General features: G+C 42.7%; 1 protein-coding gene across 3 annotated transcripts in view; it reads right to left on the minus strand.

Moving 5' to 3' along the window:
- Positions 1-20,838, minus strand: part of ARHGAP6 (Rho GTPase activating protein 6) — a gene marked incomplete at its 5' end in the record, with an annotated part of 486,010 nt that overhangs the window by 23,912 nt on the left and 441,260 nt on the right. For all 3 annotated transcript variants that reach the window (XM_082681871.1, XM_082681872.1, XM_082681873.1), the window contains 4 exons: positions 6,428-6,607; positions 13,478-13,626; positions 14,650-14,800; positions 17,551-17,606. In XM_082681871.1, coding sequence (XP_082537997.1) covers positions 6,428-6,607; positions 13,478-13,626; positions 14,650-14,800; positions 17,551-17,606 — 536 coding nt within the window. The remainder of the gene's footprint in view (positions 1-6,427; positions 6,608-13,477; positions 13,627-14,649; positions 14,801-17,550; positions 17,607-20,838) is intronic.

Here is a 20,838-nt window from a genome sequence, read left to right on the forward strand (position 1 = left end):
CGAGAGAAATCACTGGCTATTTATGGGAGCAAAAGCTCACACATGCGCAGGCCCAGCCTAGAACTTTTGTGTAGCTCTGGGGTGGAGGGTGGCTTAATATTATATAAGGAGGTCTCAGTGCATTTAAAGGGCCAGAATGCGTTAAGTTCAAGAAATTTTTCTCACGTGCCTGACACATGCGAGGCAGCGTTTTTGGCAGTCGGGGCGCATTATTGAACAAATATAGTCGAAGAGCCCAGGACTCGTGGAGCTGTGATGGGGGATGACTCGAGGAAGGTGAAGAGCTGCTGCCCCTCTCCACCTGCGTGTGTCACCTACAGTGCAAGCATTCTGTCACTACAGACAGGGACAAGGTGAGCAGGCTCTCACAGCCATCTGCTGGCCTGGACATCAAGCGGGTCGGTGTTATGATCAGTCCAGAGGGATTAATGCTGTTGAAGGTCCCCTTTCCGCGCCATTTTCAAACTGGTTAAAATACTCTCCCCCGCCCACCCCCAGCCAAATGAATTCCATATCTGAGACGTCACATTAAAGCACCTCATCTTTTGTGAGGGGAGGCATCACACCGTAGAAATAATTCACTCAGTTGCCGCATCACTTAGGCGAACGACCCTGGCTTGCTCCTGGTGCAATGGTGGTGCAGTTGCGAATGAGCTGATGATGGACATGATGACTAGCCGGACCCCTGGCACACAGACAGTGGTTATTTTAAAAGCAGTGGTTATATAAAAAGGGAAATGGAAATCGTATATAATTATCTGGATGGGGGTGGTCTCTTGTTCGATGCCCTGGATTACTGCTTGACTCCTTTTGACTTGGCACGTGAGAGAAGTTTTAAGAAAATGTAATTTGTGCCGGGAAAGAAGAGAACACAGAGCAAAGCCTGGCTTCTGAGCTTGGAGCCCTCATCACAGCCTCTGACCCTTGCTCCCAGTACTTCTCATTCGAAATTTCCCACGTGCGCTGTGCTGATCCCCAGCTCAGGCTGACCAATCAGCAGGGTGGGAACGCGCTGGCGTTCCCACGCCTCCACAGCAGGCACTTTCCATCAGCCCACAAGGGCAGTGCCTTCTCCTCTTTCCCTCTCTCCAAAAAAGAAGGCCTAGTAGTATCAGCCCTGAGACCGAGCTGACTGTTTTCTCCACTCCGCTCTGAAGCTCTTAGTAATTCTGAGAGCCACGATGCATCTTCTCTGGCATTTCCAACATCAATTACAGAAGCCACAACTTTCACAACAATTAATGTGTTCATGATTGAGTCGGTGAACGCTTTCTGCCTCATGGTGATAACACTGACCATTTCTACGTATGCATGATTCTTCTCTTTTATTTCCAGTGTTCCCAGAGAGAGCATCACTTTATGTTTTCCAATTTTTAGATAGTTGTTGATATCAGAAATGGACGGTCTGATTTACAGTTTGGGGGAATCTAAGGAGTATGGGCAGCAAACCCAAAACAAACAAACAAACAACAAAAATGCATTTTTCTCTAGCAATGCATTATCGCAGTGTGTTTTTGTAACAAATACTTACCGAGCACCCATTTCCTGCCAAGTACTTTCCGGGTGCTGTTGCTATCAGTGAATAAAACAAACAAAAATCCCTGCCTTCATAAAGTTTGCATTCTATTAGGTTTCAACAAGCATAATAAATAAATATACAGTGAGCTGAAGGTGATTAAGCGCTAGAGCTAAAAGAAAGAGAAGAACAAAGGCTAGGAGTATATATGTGTGGGAGTAGGTCGCAGTGTTACACAGCGTGGTGAGGGTAGGTTTTACTGCGAAGGTGACACCGGGAGGTGCTTTGATAGGGCAGGCACCTGATCAATTTCTTACAATAATAGCAGTGATCTCTCTCTCTCTCTCTCTCTCTCTCTCTTTTTGGAGCCCCTAGTATATGTCAGTTCCTGTCCTAAGTGCCTTAGGATGTCATTTCTAATTCTCAAAATGATCCTGTAAAGCTTCATCTCATTTTTGTTTTCAACAGAAAAAATGAAGACTTAGGGAAGGTAAGCATAGGGCCAAGATCACGTAGCAAATACACGGCTGAGCAGAGATTTGAATTCTGGGAGCTGATTCCAAAGCTCACGGTCTTCCCACCATCTTGGGAGTTTCCCAAGATGTGGTTAGGAAACTATCAGAATGCCCTGGAGGTATTCATTAGAAAGTGCACAATTCTGAGCCCCAGCTCAGTGCTACTACGTTTGATTCTCTAGAGTGCAGCCCAGGAATCTGAATGTCTGACAAATTTTTCTTGCAACTGTTGCATGTTCAAGTTGGTGAACCGCGGTTATGATCTGCTGCCTTGGTCTCTTGCTAGAGTGATCATGATGGCTGTTATCATGACCTTTTTCCAGCTCTAGGATTTCTAACCCAGTGCCTGAAAAGCAAACAACCGGTAAAAAGACTGTCCTAGCCACACTCTCGAACTGTGTGTCAGCCTCTAAATCTGGTTATCTTTTCTGTAGTATGGGACCAAGCCAGGTTCTTTTCTGTCCTTTCCCATTAACTCGGATACTGGCCACTTGGGAGAGGCAGTCCAACATGAGGAAATGAAGGACATTATAACACTCAGAACAAGCTTTGGGTCCCTGCCAGGCCTCTGTGGCATCAGTTCTTCAATGGAATCGCTGCTTCTAGGATGCATTCTGCCTTCAAGGACAAACTCACAGCCACCTTTTCTAACAAGTTTCCCTTTCTGATGCCAATGGGAAGCGATGCCTCCCTCTCTGAGCTTGTAAACCCTTCCAAGGACTGTGAAACAGCACAATTGCTAACCACCTTTAACCATCAGGTCCTGTCTAGCTTCATCCTTCCTTGTTTGGAATTACTGTGCTAATTCTGAAAGCTTCTTAAAACAAAACAAAATGAAACAGCTATCTACATGATTGAATTTTTGTCCATCCACACAGACCCACTTTGCCAACCAGCCACCAGCTTTGGTATAACAAATTAGATTCTGAAATGCCAAATATGCCGAAAGAATCTACAAAGTGATGTGATTAATTAAAAAAAGAGATGAAGCTAGGTCTAGGGCATAGAACCATGCAGATTTTAGAACTAGAAGGGATCTTGGTCATCATTCTAACCTAGTCCTTTGATAACTAAAGAAATGGAAATCTAAGAAGATGAGGTCACACAGCTAATGTATAGTAAAGATAGGACTATAGCAAAGTTTTCTGGCTCCAGAGCCAGTTTTCTTTTCTTTTTTTCTTTTTTTTTTTGCGGTACGCGGGCCTCTCACTGTTGTGGCCTCTCCCGTTGCGGAGCACAGGCTCCGGACGCGCATGCTCAGCGGCCGTGGCTCACGGGCCCAGCCGCTCCGCGGCATGTGGGATCTTCCCGGACCGGGGCGCGAACCCGCGTCCCCTACATCGGCAGGCGGACTCTCAACCACTGCGCCACCAGGGAAGCCCCCAGTTTTCTTTTTATTGACACAGGCTTGGGATCTTTGTCCTACCTCTCCTCCTACTTCCTTGTCCCTTTCCTCAACACATAATTCTCATAATCTGTCTAAGGAGATCAAGAATGCTTACGTTAATGGTTAACTTACTCTGAGAAAGGTATCCTTAATTCCTCCATGCCTAAACCTTTTCACAAGTATAAGGAGTAAGGATTAGTAATATGGAAATCATACGTCACAGAGCTACCACTGAGTCATTCATTAATTCGACCAATATTTCTTGTGTTTCTACCATGTACCAGGCATAGGGGTAATGCAGTAAAGAAAGTTAGGTGGGGCTTCCCTGGTGGCGCAGTGGTTGAGAATCTGCCTGCCGATGCAGGGGACACGGGTTCGAGCCCTGGTCTGGGAGGATCCCACATGCCGCGGAGTAACTGGGCCCGTGAGCCACAATTACTGAACCTGCGCATCTGGAGCCTGTGCTCTGCAAGAAGAGAGGCCGCGATAGTGAGAGGCCCACGCACCGCGATGAAGAGGGGCCCCCGCTCGCCACAACTAGAGAAAGCCCTCGCACAGAAACAAAGACCCAACACAGCCATAAAGAAAGAAAGAAAGAAAGAAAGAAAGAAAGAAAGAAAGAAAGAAAGAAAGTTAGGTGGAAATGAGCAAAAATTCACCCTGTCAGGGAGCTCGCATTCTAATGGGGAAACACAAACAAGAGAAATTAGTAAAACCCTTATTGGTAATGGTAACTGCTAAGAAGAAGAGGCAGGGAAAGGGAATAGGAAGTGAGGATGTGTGTGTATGGTGGTGGTGTGGTAGGGGGCTGGATTTTAGACAAGGTGACCAGGGAAGGCCTCGCTGAGAAGTATAGATCACAACTGGGGAACACAGATAAGCTATTACCCAAGAGAATCTCGGCGTCGGTCTCTACAGGGAATGGCAAACAAAGATCAGATGTGGAAAACATTGGAAAAGATGGAGTATTGATGTTCTTCTGCTGTTCTTAATAATCCAGGCAGCAGGAACTGGAAGGAGAGGAATGGCACAGCTCAAACGGCAGCAACTGGACTTTCAAGGAGGCCAGGAAGAGATGCGTTAGTGTCTGAGGTGGAAAGAAACGCCTGATGGTTTGGTTTCACGTAAAGAACTCTGCTTAGAATACAGAATTTAGAGAATGCAATTAAGATTGACAAGACGTATTATTTTGTCTTAAAAAAGAATCTAGAGAGCATGGAGTGTGCCAAGACTACTTGGCAAGATGACACACGACTTAAAACTTGATGAGAATGTTGAAAAATTCAGACATCTGATTCATCCAAATATGTAATTAATCACGAGGATTGTGGCTGAAGGGTGAAATTTATATAGAGTTCATGAAAATTTCCACTTTTTTTTGAGAGCTTACTGCATGCAACACATGGGCAGTGCCTCGGATACTCAAAGAGGAGCAGGACACCATTCTACCTCAGTGAACTTTTCATTGTGGAAACCCATTTTCACTTCCTCCTGGGCGTCCAGCAGGAATACATTTCTCAGCTTCCCTTGCAGTTAAGTGTGGCTTGTGGCAGAGCTCTGGCCAATGGGATTGGAGTGGGCACGATGGACGTCCCTTTTGGTTCGGCCCATAATGGCCTAGGGGATTGAGGAGTCACAATATGCAAGGAGCTGGGGTCCCTAAATCGCCACCTGGAACGCTGTCCGCTAAACATCTGATTAAACTTTATGTGAATAAGATACTTATGTCTGTTGTGCTGAAGTACTAAGATCTGAGCCAACTTGTGTTGCCCAACTAATACAATTATTAATTAACATTTGCATAGAATTTTGCAGTTTGCAGAATGCTTTTGCATATCAAATGATTCTGGGAACCATCCCAGGAAACGGGTCAGATTTTAATTTTTTCCCATTTCACAAAAGCTGAAATTGATGCTTATGGAATATTGAATTACTTGGTCATGATCACAAAGGTGAGACAGAGAGGGCAAATATTCGAAACTACTGGCTCTCAAATGCACAAAAAATAACTGATATAAGACAAGGATGGAAATAAATCTAATGCAAGGCATTTGATAAATATAGACAAAATATTAAGGAAATTCAAAAGAGGGAACTACCATACTTGGTTGAAGAAGCCACAAAAGGCTCTAGTGGAATAGGTAAGATTTATGGCGAGCATTTGTAAATTCAAAAGAGAAACGGGAGAAGAATCATGGAGAAAGTTCCTGTAAATTTTGACATGCAATACGAGTGGTGAATAGACGTAGAAGAGAGTTGGCATTTGTTCTAATGATCCGAGGGAAGTTGGAGCAAGCAATGCAGTTTTTTGAAGGAAAACAGGAACTGGTAATTCAATACAAATCAAAAAAGTATTTACTGAGTGCCTGTCAGATGGAGGGCCTTCCAAAAGTGTACAGAGGATACAGAGAGGAGATAACAAGGGCACAGCCTGTGTTTTAAACACGCTTATGATCTACTAGGGGAAATAGTCAAAAATGACTTCAACACAATGTTGGACGGTAAACATCAATAGGAACAGTAACAGGGTTCAAGGGACAGAGAAGTGACACGGCAAGGTGACGCAAGAAGGACAAAGGAAAGACAGGTAAAGCTTCGTGCAGGACACAAAACGTCCAGATTGACCTTGGAGGAGGTGCTACTGCTGAGGATGGTTAGAAATACATGAATTCACGAGGGCCACGTAGAGTTCCAAAAAGAAGAGTTTTATCCGTTTGGGGGGCAAGGACACTGCTATACAACGAATTAAATGATTCCAAAACATGACCATTGTTTAGGGGACAACAAAATGAAATGTATAATTTGGATATGTTTGTTTAAACATGGAATCACAAACTTACAGTGACATCGTAGGCGTGTAAATCTCTATTAACTGCCTGGCTTCCAGTGAATTCAGCTAATGACCAGCACCGTGGACCTAAGTTGTGCTGTGCCTGAGTTTCCTTATGCCACCACGAGGCAATCAACAGGCAGTTGACTGAGATGTCTTGCCAAAGAAGGGCCACTTACCATGAACAGGGCTTCATAATTTTCAATCATTTTCTGTACCACGGCAATGATGGCTGTGCTCTCTTCAGCCCGGGCTGAACTCTGGACCGAGAATTCCTTGTCTGACGACTTCTGCTTGTGCAGCAGGTTGGGTCCAAATATGGTGGCCAAGTTTAGAGATGTCATTTTGTTCCCAGTGACCTATAGAAGCAGAGGACACAAGGACTGTTGTGATTTTTGCTTTTCAAAATGCCAGGTGGTTCAATAATCAATATAACCTTTTGACTTTCTCTCTTTTTTTTTTCTGCAAGGGCTACATCATCTCTGTCAGAATCCATGAAAAGCATCATCATTTTCCTTTTGCTTCATATCTTGAATTGAAGCTCAAAGCTCAGTGCTCATCTCAATAGCATACTGAGTAAAATTTTATAACTGTTACTTTTGTGAAACTGGTACTATATAAAATTTCTATCCTGTCTGCTCTTCAAAAATATTGATGTCCATCCATCCAACTGACCATCTTATCCATCCCCCTGTCTATCCTTCATCCATCAACCCATCACCTCTCTATTAATCCATCCACTCGGCACCTACCATAGGCTAGGCATTTTTCATGGATTCTGATTATTCTAAAGTTTTTCCAACAATGATCACAAACCAGCCCTTATTTTAAAGGGTTCACGTTCTAGAGGATAAAGAAAATGATCAATTACAAGCATTGAGTACAAAGTATGAAACTATCAACTCTGGAGGCCCCAGGGACACTCCAAAGAGGTGGCAATATTTGCACAAAACCCTGAAGGAGAGTAGAGTTTGCTGGGCTGAAAAGCAGAGGAGCTGGCACAGCGGGCACCTTCACAGTGGTGAGAACACGATATGCAAAGACAGAAACATGTACGCTACGCCAAGGCCTGCCAGGAAACTCAGCATGGCAGAAGGTCTTGCAGGAAAGGCTGGCGAGGGCCAGGTGAAAGTCATTGTTACATGTCCCCTGTGGGGCTAAACTACTCCTGGTTGAGAACCACTGGCCGAGGCCAATTTTTATCTCTTGTTGAAATGAGTTGAAAATCTACGAGTGCCCAGAAAGGCATGGGGACTGTGGCTGCTTGGTGAGGATCCTTCGCCTGGGACGACCTGCACAGCCTTCAAGAGGCAGCTGGATACACAGCATAAAATTCCTGACTCACAGGTGAGACGAAGCCTCCTGAGTCCCGACCTTGCCCCGTGGAGCCCTGAGCTGGTGGCTACCCAGCCCTGCATGGCACATGGGGTGTGTTATTTTTAGAAGGCGAGGCTGAGTTCAGGTTTGCTGCCAAGTGAAATGATTTCATGTGGTAAACACTGGGAATTTTAAGAAAGTGCCCTTAATGTACGACTGTTCAGTTACGTTCTTCCTTTGTTTCATTTCACTGATACAAAACTTGACAAGTTTGCATGTTATGTTTCATTTCTCTTCCTGGAACTTCATGGCTGAGGATAAAATCAAATATGCACCATTTTCAAATTCATCCCTTTAGAACTCAGAGGCATTTGGAGAGCTTCCCCTTCCCCTCTTAAAGGAATATCAGGGCTTTCTCATTTTTTTAAAAAAACATGTCAAATGGAAGATTCTGTTTTCTTTGAAAAGCATGTTTAGTACAAGGACAGTCCAGAACACCGCTTCCGCTCTCCTTCTCCTGTTGCTATTCCGGGAATGCAATACAATCCCTCTGTAAAACTGCACAGAGACGCCAGCTGCAGACCACGCTGCTGTGGTGTGTTAACACCTTTTTGCTTCATTTTGGTTTTATTTTATTGTGTTTTAATCTGGAAAGGAGACTTGCTCACAGACGGCTTCTACCCTTACCCCTCAGGTTTCAGCATATCTATCATCTATCTATCTATCTATCATCTCTCTATCTATCATCTATCTCTACGACTGCCCAAGAGCGCACAACACAATGTGTACTTGGGCTTGGTTCATTATTTAATTGTCAGCCAGTGTTATGTTTCCAAACGTTATCAGGAAAACATTTATCTCTACTAAATAAGCATCCTAGATCATTTTTGATCCGAATATGAAGAGCTCACATTTATTGATATTAAAAGTTTAGCATGTAGATGGGGGAGGGACAGATTGGGAATTTGAGACTAGCAGATGCAAACGATTATACAGGGAATGGATAAACAACAAGGTTCTACTGTAGAGCACAGGGAACCATATTTAATGTCCTGGGATAAGCCATAATGGAAAAGAATATGAAAAAGAATATATACGTATATATACACATATATAACTGAAATTAACACAACATTGTAAACGAGCTATACTTCAATAAAATAAAATTTTTTTTTAAAGTTTAGCATGTAGAGTCACTGGGCTAGAGGCTTTCCACAGGCTGTCTCAATTCCCTCTCACTATATGCTTCCGAAGCCGCTGCTGCTGTCGTCCTTACTTTACAGACGAGGGAAGTGGTGCCCAGAGCCGGGCTCCAGGCAGCCCCCCGCCGCTCACTCGTGCTGGCAGAGCCGGCATAGCGGCGATGTGGGAAAACTGGCTCCAAAGCCGGGCCGGCACCAGGGTGAGGGGAGGCACGGGTCCTGCTACAGTTCCAAAGCCGAACTCCCACTCGTTAGAGGCATGCACCTCAACAAAGGTCAGTAATCCCGGCCTTGTGTCAGTGGTTCATAACTTCTTTTTTTGCCTCATAGACTCTTTGAAGAACTGGAGGCCAGCTATGGACTCTCTCTCCAAAAAAAGTGTACATTCACACCACATATTCCATGCCATGCTGGGGGGTTCTTAGACACCCTGAAAAACCACTGCTCAAGAGGTTTCAATGATGTCCCTGCAATAGTCTTTCTAGAGGAAATGAAACCTTTCTTACATTTGGGAATTTCTCTTTTCCCCTAAGGAGCAAAGCAAACAGCAAACTAAAAAAAAAATTTAAAAAAAAAGGAATAAAACAAACCAAACACAAGATAGCAAAAGCAGTCAATAAAATACCACTATTTTCCCCTCCAAAGGCACTCATTGACCAGCCAATAATTTTTCTCAATGTCTTTCTTTTAGACATCTTTAAGTTAGTGATGCATTGAAGTTTAAGCACCTATTAGAAAAGAAATACTACATTCATTTTATAGAGGAGGAATCTCAGACCTTCCCCTACCCCAACTCTGTTTTCCTTCCTCTTCCTCTATTTTACAAAAACCAGGTCACATAGCAAGGTGCTGGCAGAGCCTGGGTGAGCCTCCAAGCTCCTTGACACTCTGATTCAGTTTTCTTCCTGTTGCAGCCCATAATAACTACCCAACAGATAGGTAAGACATCTAGCACAAACTAACAAATAGGTAAGAGAGAAACTTGAAAAATTCTTCGTTTCTTGATTATATTTTACAATTGAATTTTTGTCTCACTCCAATTCTTTACCTGCTCATGCCAAGCCAACTTAAAAAATCGTGAGCAAAAAACCTCTCTGCCGTTCCTCTCCCTCCCCTTTTCACTTCTACCAGAAGGGGTTTTCAGCTAATTCCCATCCCTATGCCATGCTTATGTGGTCCACTTACTCAATCCCTACACACCCTTTGATATGTAGTTTAAATTCAATCTCCTGCACAAAGCCATTCCTAACTTTTCTGCTCCACGTTCATCACTTCTCTGAAGTTCTGCAGTGACTCTGCGTTGTGTCCTCTAATTCTATATTTGCCTTGTGTTTTTACCCCCTCCTGGGAATGGTAGTTAGAAAATTCTTGAACAATGTTCACTGGTTTAGAGGAACAGAGAGTAGGCGCTCAGAACTTACGTAATTCAAATACCAAGGCCATTCTTACATGGAAACGTTTATAATGTGAATTGCTGTTTTTCCATATTGCTATTCCTACAAAACCTTCCTAACTCACCCTCTTCCTGTCTCTAAGCAATCTAAAACACGGATTATATCACCTTAGTTGAATCCTTCCGAAGATTCATGGCTTAAAAGAATCAGTCCTTCCCCTGACAAAGGCATTCAGTACTCTGGGAACACAGTCCAATTTCCCCTCAGACCTCATCAGTACTTTCCCACACTGCAGCCTTAACTCTAGTCCAAGACGGCTGTGTGAATTACTTGCTTTCCTGTAACTTCTAACCAGTTCACGGAAGCAGCGCTCTCCTCATATTTCCTCTGTTGCTTTAATTTTTGGTTACTAGCCCTTCATTTCGATTCAAGGTTTAGGTCAAGGATGTCTAGAAACCCTTGTCATCTCCTGCCTCCCGTACAACTTTGCTGTTACCAGAATATTTTTATACTCCTTGTAATAAACTAGTTTTCTCAATGACTGTGCAGTGCCAGTTGAAGAAATTTTATCTCCAAAGTTCAGATAAGGAAACCCAGGTTTAGGAAGATTAATACATTTGTCCAAGAACACATGATCAGTGACATGTAAAGCTAACAAGTGTTCTCAACCAGGGGTGATTTTGAGCTTCCCCTCCTTCCCGGGGAAACCTGGCAATGTTTAGAGACACTTTCAGCTGTCACAACTGGGGCAGCATCACGGGCCGGGGGGAGCTGTTACTGGCATCAAGTGAGTAGAGGCCAGGGATGCTGTTAAGCATCCCACAATGCACAGGGCACCCACACAGCACAGAATTACCTGGTCCCAAGGGTCAATCGTATGGAGGCCGGGAAACTGTGAGCTAGACCCCCCACAGAGTTGTTTTTTCCTACTTGCTATTCTATATTTCTGTTCTCCGTAAATCAGAGTGGTTTGGGTTTGAGGCACAGCTAGGACTTTGCTAGTCAAGGGACCGAACCGACTACTAGTCAATATGACACTTTTGTGTGAATTAGAAAAAGGAGCCCTTCCTCAAGATATTTTACTGCCACCTGCTGGCATATTGTCCTAATATCTCTGCAAATCTGCACTGACTGTGGGGGACCTGGCACCTCGCCCAGGGTCACGAATGCACGACTTGCACTAGCGTTAAGTGGAGGCTCCCTGGGGAACGCTGGGTAAGTTACATAACCCCTCCAGCCCTCGGTTTCCACCGCGGAAACACAGGGATGACGACCTCTCTCTTGCTCCATGGAGGATTAGCTGTAATATATGTATAAAGGCCCAAGCGCACGGCCGGCACATGGTAGGAGAGACGTGAATGGCACCTAGCTGGTACCTATCCAAGAATATTTTCTCCTCTTTGCCACAGGCAATGCAGTCCTGTTCAGCATGTGGACCGAAAGCATGTCTGCAAATGATTTCAAAAAGACACGAGTGAGTTCAACTGGACATTTTGCTTTCCTCAATGCCTTCTTAATCACCTAAGACCCGACTTTCTTCTCACATAGTACTTAAGAAACGTCAGAGAGGCAACCGACATACCTAGGAACCCAGACAGGGCTCTGTCTTGACCCAATGATTAGGCAGATGATTCTACAGCTTCTCTTACATCTATAGTCAATCAAGGCTGACGCCCAGACGGGTAATATAACTACTTAACAATTATGAGAATTACAGTATATGCTTTGAAGAGCTGTGTCTGCTGAAAGAAGGTGGCAGTGCCATATTATGAAACCTGAAGCCAGCAGAGGTTTCACTAATAACTGCTATAGAGAGAAATGGATAACTCAGGAAGGTTCCATTCTCACACTGATAGGGAGGGTGAGGATAAGAAAGGGAGAACTGCCTTTCTGAAAAAAAATACATATAACCATGGCCTTTGGGAAAGAAATCTGACAAACACAGAAATGAATCCACAACACAGCTGTGTTCTGCTTAACAGGATTTAAAATAAAAGCTTCTGGGATAAGTAAGCTTGGAATGCCCTTGCCGCCTTCTTGTTGATTTACAATGCATGTCCACATATTAAAGGGTCTGAGATCTCCTGGGGAATCCAAGGTCAGGGAGAAGTATGACTGCATGGTTTCAAGAAGGGAAACAGGTCTCTCGTTAAGGCAAAGATTAAATAGGCTGCTTGCTAACAGGTCACTTAAAATTGTCCAAGGGAGAAACTGGAAAACACCTTGAAGCACAGGAGTATGACCAAAGAGAACCAGAGCCCAGGACCTCAGATGGGGGGCCAGGTCCAACAAGAACGTCCCAAAAGGGTCCAGAGGACTGTGCAGAACCTGTCTTTAGCAGTTCGTACCATGTGGCATTGAGATACATGGCAACAGTCAATAGATCTGACTTTTCAGTTCTCTCTCCACCTGGTTTTGAAGCAGGATCCACCCTCCATCGCACTGAGCCAGTCCCTATTTTGGGGGGAGGGGTGAAGGAGAGAAAGCACCTCTAAGATGGAAGATCCTAGACTTCTAGCCATAAGGCACATGGGCGCTCCAGAATGAAATGGAAGAATGAAGAGGTGACACCATGTTTGGGCTTCAAGGTAAAGCAGCAGATCAAGTGAGTTACAAGGACAGCCATCTCCCCCCGCCTCCTTTACTCCATTTTCCTCATGCTTGTAAGCACCTCTGTAGCTCACATTCGTCTCCTTCACACAAATGGAAATTCAGGGTCTTGAGTAAAGCATCATCATGGAAAATGACAGCCTCAGTTGGAAGCATCCTTGCAACATACAAGGAAGTTAATGGCCAATGCGCTCTTAGGAACGGTCCCTCCGGGGAGGGGGGAAGCCTGCATTAGTTCTCTTCCTACATAGACACATAGGCCAGGAAAGGGAAGTTTCATTTTCTCCAGGTGAAACATCTGACCAAATTGGTAGCGCTCCTTTTTTTTTTTTTTTAAAGTTGAAGTATAGTTGATTTACAGTATTGCGTTAGTTTCAGGTGCATAGCATAGTGATTCAGTATTTTTACAGATTATATCCCAGTATAGGTTATTACAAGACAGTAGGTATAATTCCCTGTGCTACACGCTATATCCTTGTTGCTTATCTACTTTATGTATAGTAGTTTGTATCCGTTAATCCCACTTCCCGAATTCATCCCTCCCCGCATCTGTCTCCCGTTTGGTAACCGCACGTCTGTTTTCTATGTCTGTGAGCCTGTTTCTGTTTTGCATAGACATCCATTTGTATTAGTTTTTAGCTCTCCCTTTTAAAACAGGAAAAAGGAAGAACCAGAGCATCTGCTGCGGTGGCGGTGGGGTGCGCACCTCTTGCCCGTCTTTGCTGACATTGTCCTCGGCGTGCCTGGCCACGATGGAGAGGAACTGCAGCAGCCGGTGGAGCGTGTCGCAGTTGCAGGGAGGTAGAAGGTAGATGAGGAGCTGCAAGGTGCCCAGCTGTTCCTCAGGCTCCAACACTAAGCAAGGCAAAGAGAGGCGCTCCGAGTGAGTCAAAGGGGGACGTCATGCCCTTCACGCTCAACTGCCTTCAGAAAGGGATTAGCACGGCAAGTCACATTTCATTCCTTCACCCACTCTCCCATTGCTTTAGCAATTGAACAGTAAGGTTCTATGAGGGATACAAAGATGAATTCGACCTGGGGAAATGTACCATCCAGAGAAATCCTTGTAATCCAGGTTAGAAAGGTAACTCCACGTCCCTTACTTTCTTCTCCCTCTTTCCCCTGGTATAAACCATCACATACTTTATGGATGACAGTCTTTCATGGTAGTTAACTATTTGCTGACAGTGACTGAGAATCTGTGAATGTTCTTAAATTTGAGTTTAGAAGACATCTGAGGCCCTTGTCTGTTGAGCAAAGTATAAGAGGTAGACTTTTTGTTGGCGATAACCAACAAAACGGCCCAATGTCAGTGTCTTCTCTCTCTTTTGTGAGCCTATCTTAACTGCAGCATGGATGAAGAAATTCATGGAGGCTGAAACCGTTCTGGTGGTTCCTCCTCCCTCTCCCCGTTCTTTTCCCCTGTGTGGGATCTGTGTCTCTAGCCCTGAAGCAGCCACATTGAAAGTACTGACACTGGGCGATGCCATCGCGCTTTCCCTGGAATGTTTCCTGCCCCCCCCCCAGCTTTCTCACTCTAGGTTCCAGGAATGCAAACTCATTTTTAGGCCCAGACTCAATGTGAACTCTCTCTGTTTCTCCAAAGCATCAATTTATAGCAATTTCTACCATCCTAGAGTCGTTTGAAGGCATCCCAAATTTTTCTTGGCTACTTCCATTTGTTTTATTGCAACTTTCTACTTGCTAATTCTCCCCAGGGTAAATCTCAGAAAATTCCCCAAATAGCCCGCTCATTAGACACTGATAAATAAGGGCAAAAAAAAAGCTATTAGAAAACACATGCATAAGGTTTTGATGAATGAGTGGGACATCCCAGTAACCCAGGAACACATTCCTGCAAATGGCTGCGTTACGCACAGAGAGTATTGATGAAAGCTGTGTACAGCTCCCTGGTGAGAAGGGGGTCCGGCATGTCCCTCAGGAACTCCTTCAACAAGGCAGCCACGTCATGAACGCTGTGCTCTTCCTCCAGGGACACGTCAACCCCACGGTCAAATTCCTCACGTAACTGGAAAGACAACGGTTCAAGTGGCAGTCTCAGAACACCATACGTCAATGTTCAGCGCCTAGCAAAAGAAGTGCTATGACATGCAGCAGCTGGTATTAAGTTTACCCAGACCCCAAGAAGGAGGAGCAAACAACATGTCACCTTGATCTACAAAGTCTATGCAAACCCAGCCATGAATATATATATATATATATGAAATGAATTATTAAATCAAAGTATCTGTGCGTTTACTGTTAACGATGCAAGCAGAAGGGCTTGATAACGACATCCAGAAGGTTGGGAGGAAGAGCTAAGGGGTTAGGTCAATTCTAACTGTGGGAGGGAGGAATTAATCTATTATACAGTGGTTTTGCACGGCAGCAAATTTACCATGTTGGAATTTTGACATTTTCTAGCAATACTCGACAAGAAAGCAAAGAGATATTTCTGTAAACAATGAAATTAAAAACCCTGATAGGGGCTTCCCTGGTGGCGCAGTGGTTGAGAGTCCGCCTGCCAATGCAGGGGACGCGGGTTCGTGCCCCGGTCCGGGAAGATCCCACATGCCGCGGAGCGGCTGGGCCCGTGAGCCATGGCCGTTGAGCCTGCGCGTCCGGAGCTGTGCTCCGCAACGGGAGAGGCCACAACAGTGAGAGGCCCACGTACCGCAAAAAAACCCAAAAAACAAAAACAAAAAAACCCCCCAAAAAACCCCTGATAAACCATTTGTGACTAAGCCTTGAAAGATGACAATAACGAAATAAAATCTGCCTTAGATTTGTCAAAGTAGCCTTATTAACATTTTCCAAGAAGATTTCCTGCTTTCATCATTATACTCAGTCCTTTAGAGTTTATAACAGTAGGAAAACACAATAGCAAGAAGAGAGTCATAACTCTACACCCTATTTTCATCTCGGACAGCTCAACTTCTCTTAGGTATTGTTTGTTCTCTGCTGTTAGAATAATTTTGTGAGTTCATGAATGTACTCTAGGCAATAAACTTCTGTAAGTGTTCATTTGCTGTGTCATTCATTCACCCATTCATTCAGCAAAGATGTACTGCACACTTACTGTGTATGGCCTTGTTACAGGTCCTCAAAATACGGTGACGAGTAAAGAGGCAAAGCCCTCCCCCTCCTCCAGCTCTCAGGCTGACAGACAGGTGATAAACTGGTAATCCCACCAATGATTAATTAGCTCTTTATACTGTGACAGTTGTTCTCAAGAAAAAGTGTAGGATGCTAAGAAGTGATATACCAAGATCAAATGGTGAGTTAGAGCATATTTCACCCTTGAAATCTAACCACTAATTCTATATGTATTTTTGAGAATCCTTACGTAAATCTCCATGCAAAGGTTTTCCCTTTAGTGGATCCAGATATAACTGAGGAATAATTTCTGTCACTAGCCACCTCGCCACCTGACAAGAATGCCTGTTGCTGTCCCGAATCGCAGATCAATTCCAGGCAACTCATCCTTAGTGTGTATCGGGCAGCCAGAATGAAGAAGGCTTCCATCAGCACCACTCCTAATCGTGGTCATCTAAACACACCATGTTTTTCTTTTGAGCGCACACGCACACGCACACACACACATGCAGAAAGAACGGATCGTGGGAAGAGCTTGGTCTAAACTGCGTGCTCCTGAATTAAATTACTTAATCTCTCTAAGCCTCAGAAGAAGTGGGTGAAAGGGGCTTGTCTCCCAGCTGGTGGGCGGATTCAACGAGACAACGTTGATAAAAATATTCTGCAATTCTGCAGAGGTGAGAGGCCTAAGAAATGTTATTACTATGCTAACTTTCTTCCTGCTAATCTTACTGTGAAATGTTAAATGTTCAATAGTATCTTATGTGACTATTACAAATAAAACCAACCAACCAACCAAACAGAAAACATACTTCTTTTGAAAACCCCTTTTGTCTTGACAAAAAAAGAAAGACATTATGAGGAGACACTTATTTCAGTTAGTTTCAATAATATGAACAAATAATGTTTCTTCAGCTTCATCCAACTAAAAATTATTTTCATTTGGCTTCGTTTTTGAATTGCTGGGTTCCTTACTTCTTTCTGTTGGCACCAACAGAGGGAAAATAACATTTTAATTTTCTTTTAGCCAACAAATGAATTCTTTTCTCAAAGGATGGTTTGCCTTTTCTGAAGCCGTCATGAACACAGATACCTGCCTGGTCATAGGAGCCTATTCCTGAAGCTCTCATATCAAACTTCTTTTGCAAGAATGCTGCAGAGTGCAGAAGGAAACTGAGGGGTACAGTCCCCACATGGAAAATGAACTGGGGAATCAATGGGACCTTGGAAAAGTAATATGAATTATTTATTTTCGAGAAAGTAAAGCTATAAACATAGTATTTTAAAAGAAGAGATATTAATGGCATTACTCATGTCTCATTTTAGTAAAAACGGGTGCTGTACGATTGTTTGCTATTTACGATCACTTACTGATCAGGTACTCTCCGAATCTCCTACATTTACAGTGTCAGTAAGATGTTTATAAATTAGTTTCATTTGGCTGTACATGCGGTGGGCACGGCCAGATGTTTTGCTTTCAGTTGTATGATCCTAACTCTTTCACGACCTTTCTGAGATTCTGAGTTGTTGCCTTTCACTTCCTGGGATTCAATTATACTATAATAGGTGGGAGGGTACAGAAAAGATATTCAGAAATGAATTTGCATGAGCTTGAACTTTGCACGATGTAATTCAACTAAAAGTCAGGTGAAATGTACAATATAATCTTCACTTTTCACTTACTTGTCTCACTCTCTTTTTCGAGCTTCCAACTCGGAATATCCCCACTGTCTGGAGGCCTGCAAATAAGCAAACAAAATCGTCAGTCCTGTTTTGTGGCTTGAAACTGGAGGAAATCAAAATAGATATAAAAGGGAATGCCAGCACCACGCTGCAACATGCAGGGCAGTATAGTAACTTGACAGTGTGCACTAATGCTTCTTTATCCCGCACTAGATTCACCAGGTACCTAGAGGTTAGCCCTGAAAGTACCAGGATCATTTTACGTTAAATGCTTCTGATGAAAAAATTTTCTTGCGTTATTATGTATTTCCACACTTTCTCCATATGAAAAAAATAATGTAACATTTTCTTCATCATTCAGAATAAACATGAATTTTCTATGAATTTCCAGCCCTTTATCAATTTTAAAATAGACATTTCTTGCTTTACTGATCATAATTAAAACATGTACTTATTAAAGAAAATCTATAAGGTGCAGAAAAATGTAAAAAATAATATACTTTAAAAAATACCTGATGCAGAAGTAATGACTTAATATTTGAGTTTATTTCTGTTCAGTCTTTTCTCCATGAAAAAAAAATATCGGGGGTAGAATGCTGCTGCTTTTACTCAATATTATGCCACAATAATTTTTTATGCCAGTAAAAATTCTGTCAATGTCATTTAAAATGGATGCAAAATACTCTACTGCATGAATGTGCCACAATTCACTTCATATTCTCCTCTGAATGACAATATAGCTCCCCGCAACATATATGCACTTGTTTTGATACCATAACTAGCCCTATTAGGAACAACTCTGTACATAGGTCTCAGTTTACATTTCCGATTGTCTTAAGATCATGTCCTAGAAGTGGGATTATGGGGCCAGTGCATGAAAAAGAGTTATCCAGCCCCAAATGTCAGTAGTGCCAAGGCTGAGAAACTCTTTGCTCTAAAAAATTAGGTCTCTTAAAAGAAACATAATCTACCACAAGTTAGACATTTCAACAATAGTTCCTTAATATCATTAAATATCCAGTCAACGTTCACATAAGGTTCACAAACTGTGATAGGCTGGCGAGCCTTGTAGTCTCTTAATGTGTTTGTTTCCCCCTCTCTGTTTATATGATTTCCTCGTAATTGGTTTGAGGAAGAAATAGCATTGATTTCCCACTGTAGATTTTCCCACTGCCTGGATGTAGACACTCTGTGGTGTCATTTATGTGCTCCTTTCTCCCCTTTATTTCCTCTAAAGAGATAGTTAGAGCCAGAGTTTTCTCTGATTCAGGTTTAGACTTGGGGGCAAGAAGACTTCACAAGAGGTATTATGCACTTCCTTAAGGTGGCACAGAGGGTCTGCATGACTCTCCTTTCCTATGCAAGCCATGAGTCACTGCCACTGATGATCATTGTCTACGTTTATTGTTTCATTGGTGGCTCATCTTCTCTTCATTTGGGATAATGAGTTACAAGGCTGATGGCAGATTGTAGCTGCCAGGGGTGGCTTGTAGCCACATGAAGAGAGCTGCTGTGAGAGTCCACAGACCATGAAACATAGTCAACACTCCAGCAATCAGACTCACGCTCTCATGGCATTATTTGCACCCTGAATCTACCTGTTCCTGAATCTAGATATAATATTCATACTTCCAGCATGTAAGTGGGAATTTGGGGGGCTGCTTTGCTTAATCTGCTTTTATCTGGGTTCTTCTCTCTTGCCACGGAAAGAGTTCTGACTAGTCCAATATATAATGATATTGGAAAGAACTGAAATCTTTACAACATTATTTCTTCCCATCCAGAAACGAAGTAGATATCTTAATTTATTTCTTAGTTTCTTAACATTTCTTGGTAAAGCTTTGCAGTTTTTGTCACAGAAGTTTCTTACTTCTTATTACAGATATTCTACGTAACTATACGTTTGATATTAATATAAATGAATTATTTTATTGTTATAGTACATAACCTATTATTGCTCTTATATAAGACATGGATATCTTTTTGTGTGTTTATTTTATGGTCTTGCCACATTGTGTATTGTGTATAAGACTTTTAAAATTGGTTTTCTAGAATTTTTCAGTTAGAAACGATAATATCTATAAATATCCCATTTATCGCTTTTATTTCTTATGAGCGTTATCCTGAATTTCCAGAATAATTTGAGAGAATCATGCTGAGAGGCTAGTTATTGCTGACTTGCATAAGTACATCTTGGTGCTTTGCACTTGGGTGGAATTTTGCTTTGCATCTATTCTCAAAAGACTTGTGTTCCTTCCTTGTTGCTGCCATCAATTCATCTGCCTTATAACTGAGTCCAGCCCCCAGCCTAATCTATTGCTTCTACCTCTCTGGGAGCTTGAAAACAGGATAATCAAGGTATTAGAATCAAATACAGAATTATATTTCTTCACCTACAAAATGAGCAAAATAAGTATCCACCTCAAAAGTTGTTCAGTGATTCAATTAATGAATGTGTATACAATACTTAGAATTGTATCTGGCATCTACTATTATACAGAGAGATATAGGCCCTAACTGAACTAAATAAGGCTTTTTGTGCAAAACAGAAAACTGTAATATAATAGGAGGTCTTAGCAATTTTAATTTTGGCTGCATTTATTTTCTTGTTGGTCCGATGGTTTCCAAGTGGCTGAAATTTCTACATAAGTGAGATATCACATAAGGGCACTTTCTTCCCAGGTGGGACTATTCCTTTGCCTGAAGTCCTCCATTCTGTTCAAAAATGCCCATTTCTGTGTCACTATTTCCTAAATTATAGTATTTTTCCACTCAGTAAAAGTGACTGTGATTCCAAAAATAACTAGCTAGTGACTGATTGCTATAATTTCTATGTATCAATTGATTATAACCTGTTTTAAGTTTTTTAAATTAATTAATTAATTAATTTTAGGTTGAGCAGATGACAGCCTTCAGACAGCCAATGCCATTCTCTGACATAAGCCTTAGAGTCATTTTCCTCAAAGAGAAGATACAATCTAGGCATCCAGTAACCTTGACTTGAGACAGTCACTGTTAAAAACAGGTGTCCATCAAAAAAGGCATAGATCTGGCAAAGAAATGTGACTTTGCTGTACCCTGTGCCAGAAATGGATATGATCGCCTTTCTCTCCTTTTTGTCAGAAGCTGAAATGGAAACTAGAACCAGGGCACCTGAATCTCAGGCTTAGGGAATTCAAGTAATGAGGGCAGGCATAATAAGGAGGCGGCCCCACCCTAAAATCAGCCTACATCCTTTAAGTAGAAGAGAGTTGGACTCTTTGTTATATTGTCTGGGTTTTTTTTTTT

The sequence above is a fragment of the Grampus griseus genome (assembly GCF_964374135.1).
Source record: "Grampus griseus genome assembly, chromosome: X".
Lineage (NCBI taxonomy): Eukaryota > Metazoa > Chordata > Mammalia > Artiodactyla > Delphinidae > Grampus > Grampus griseus.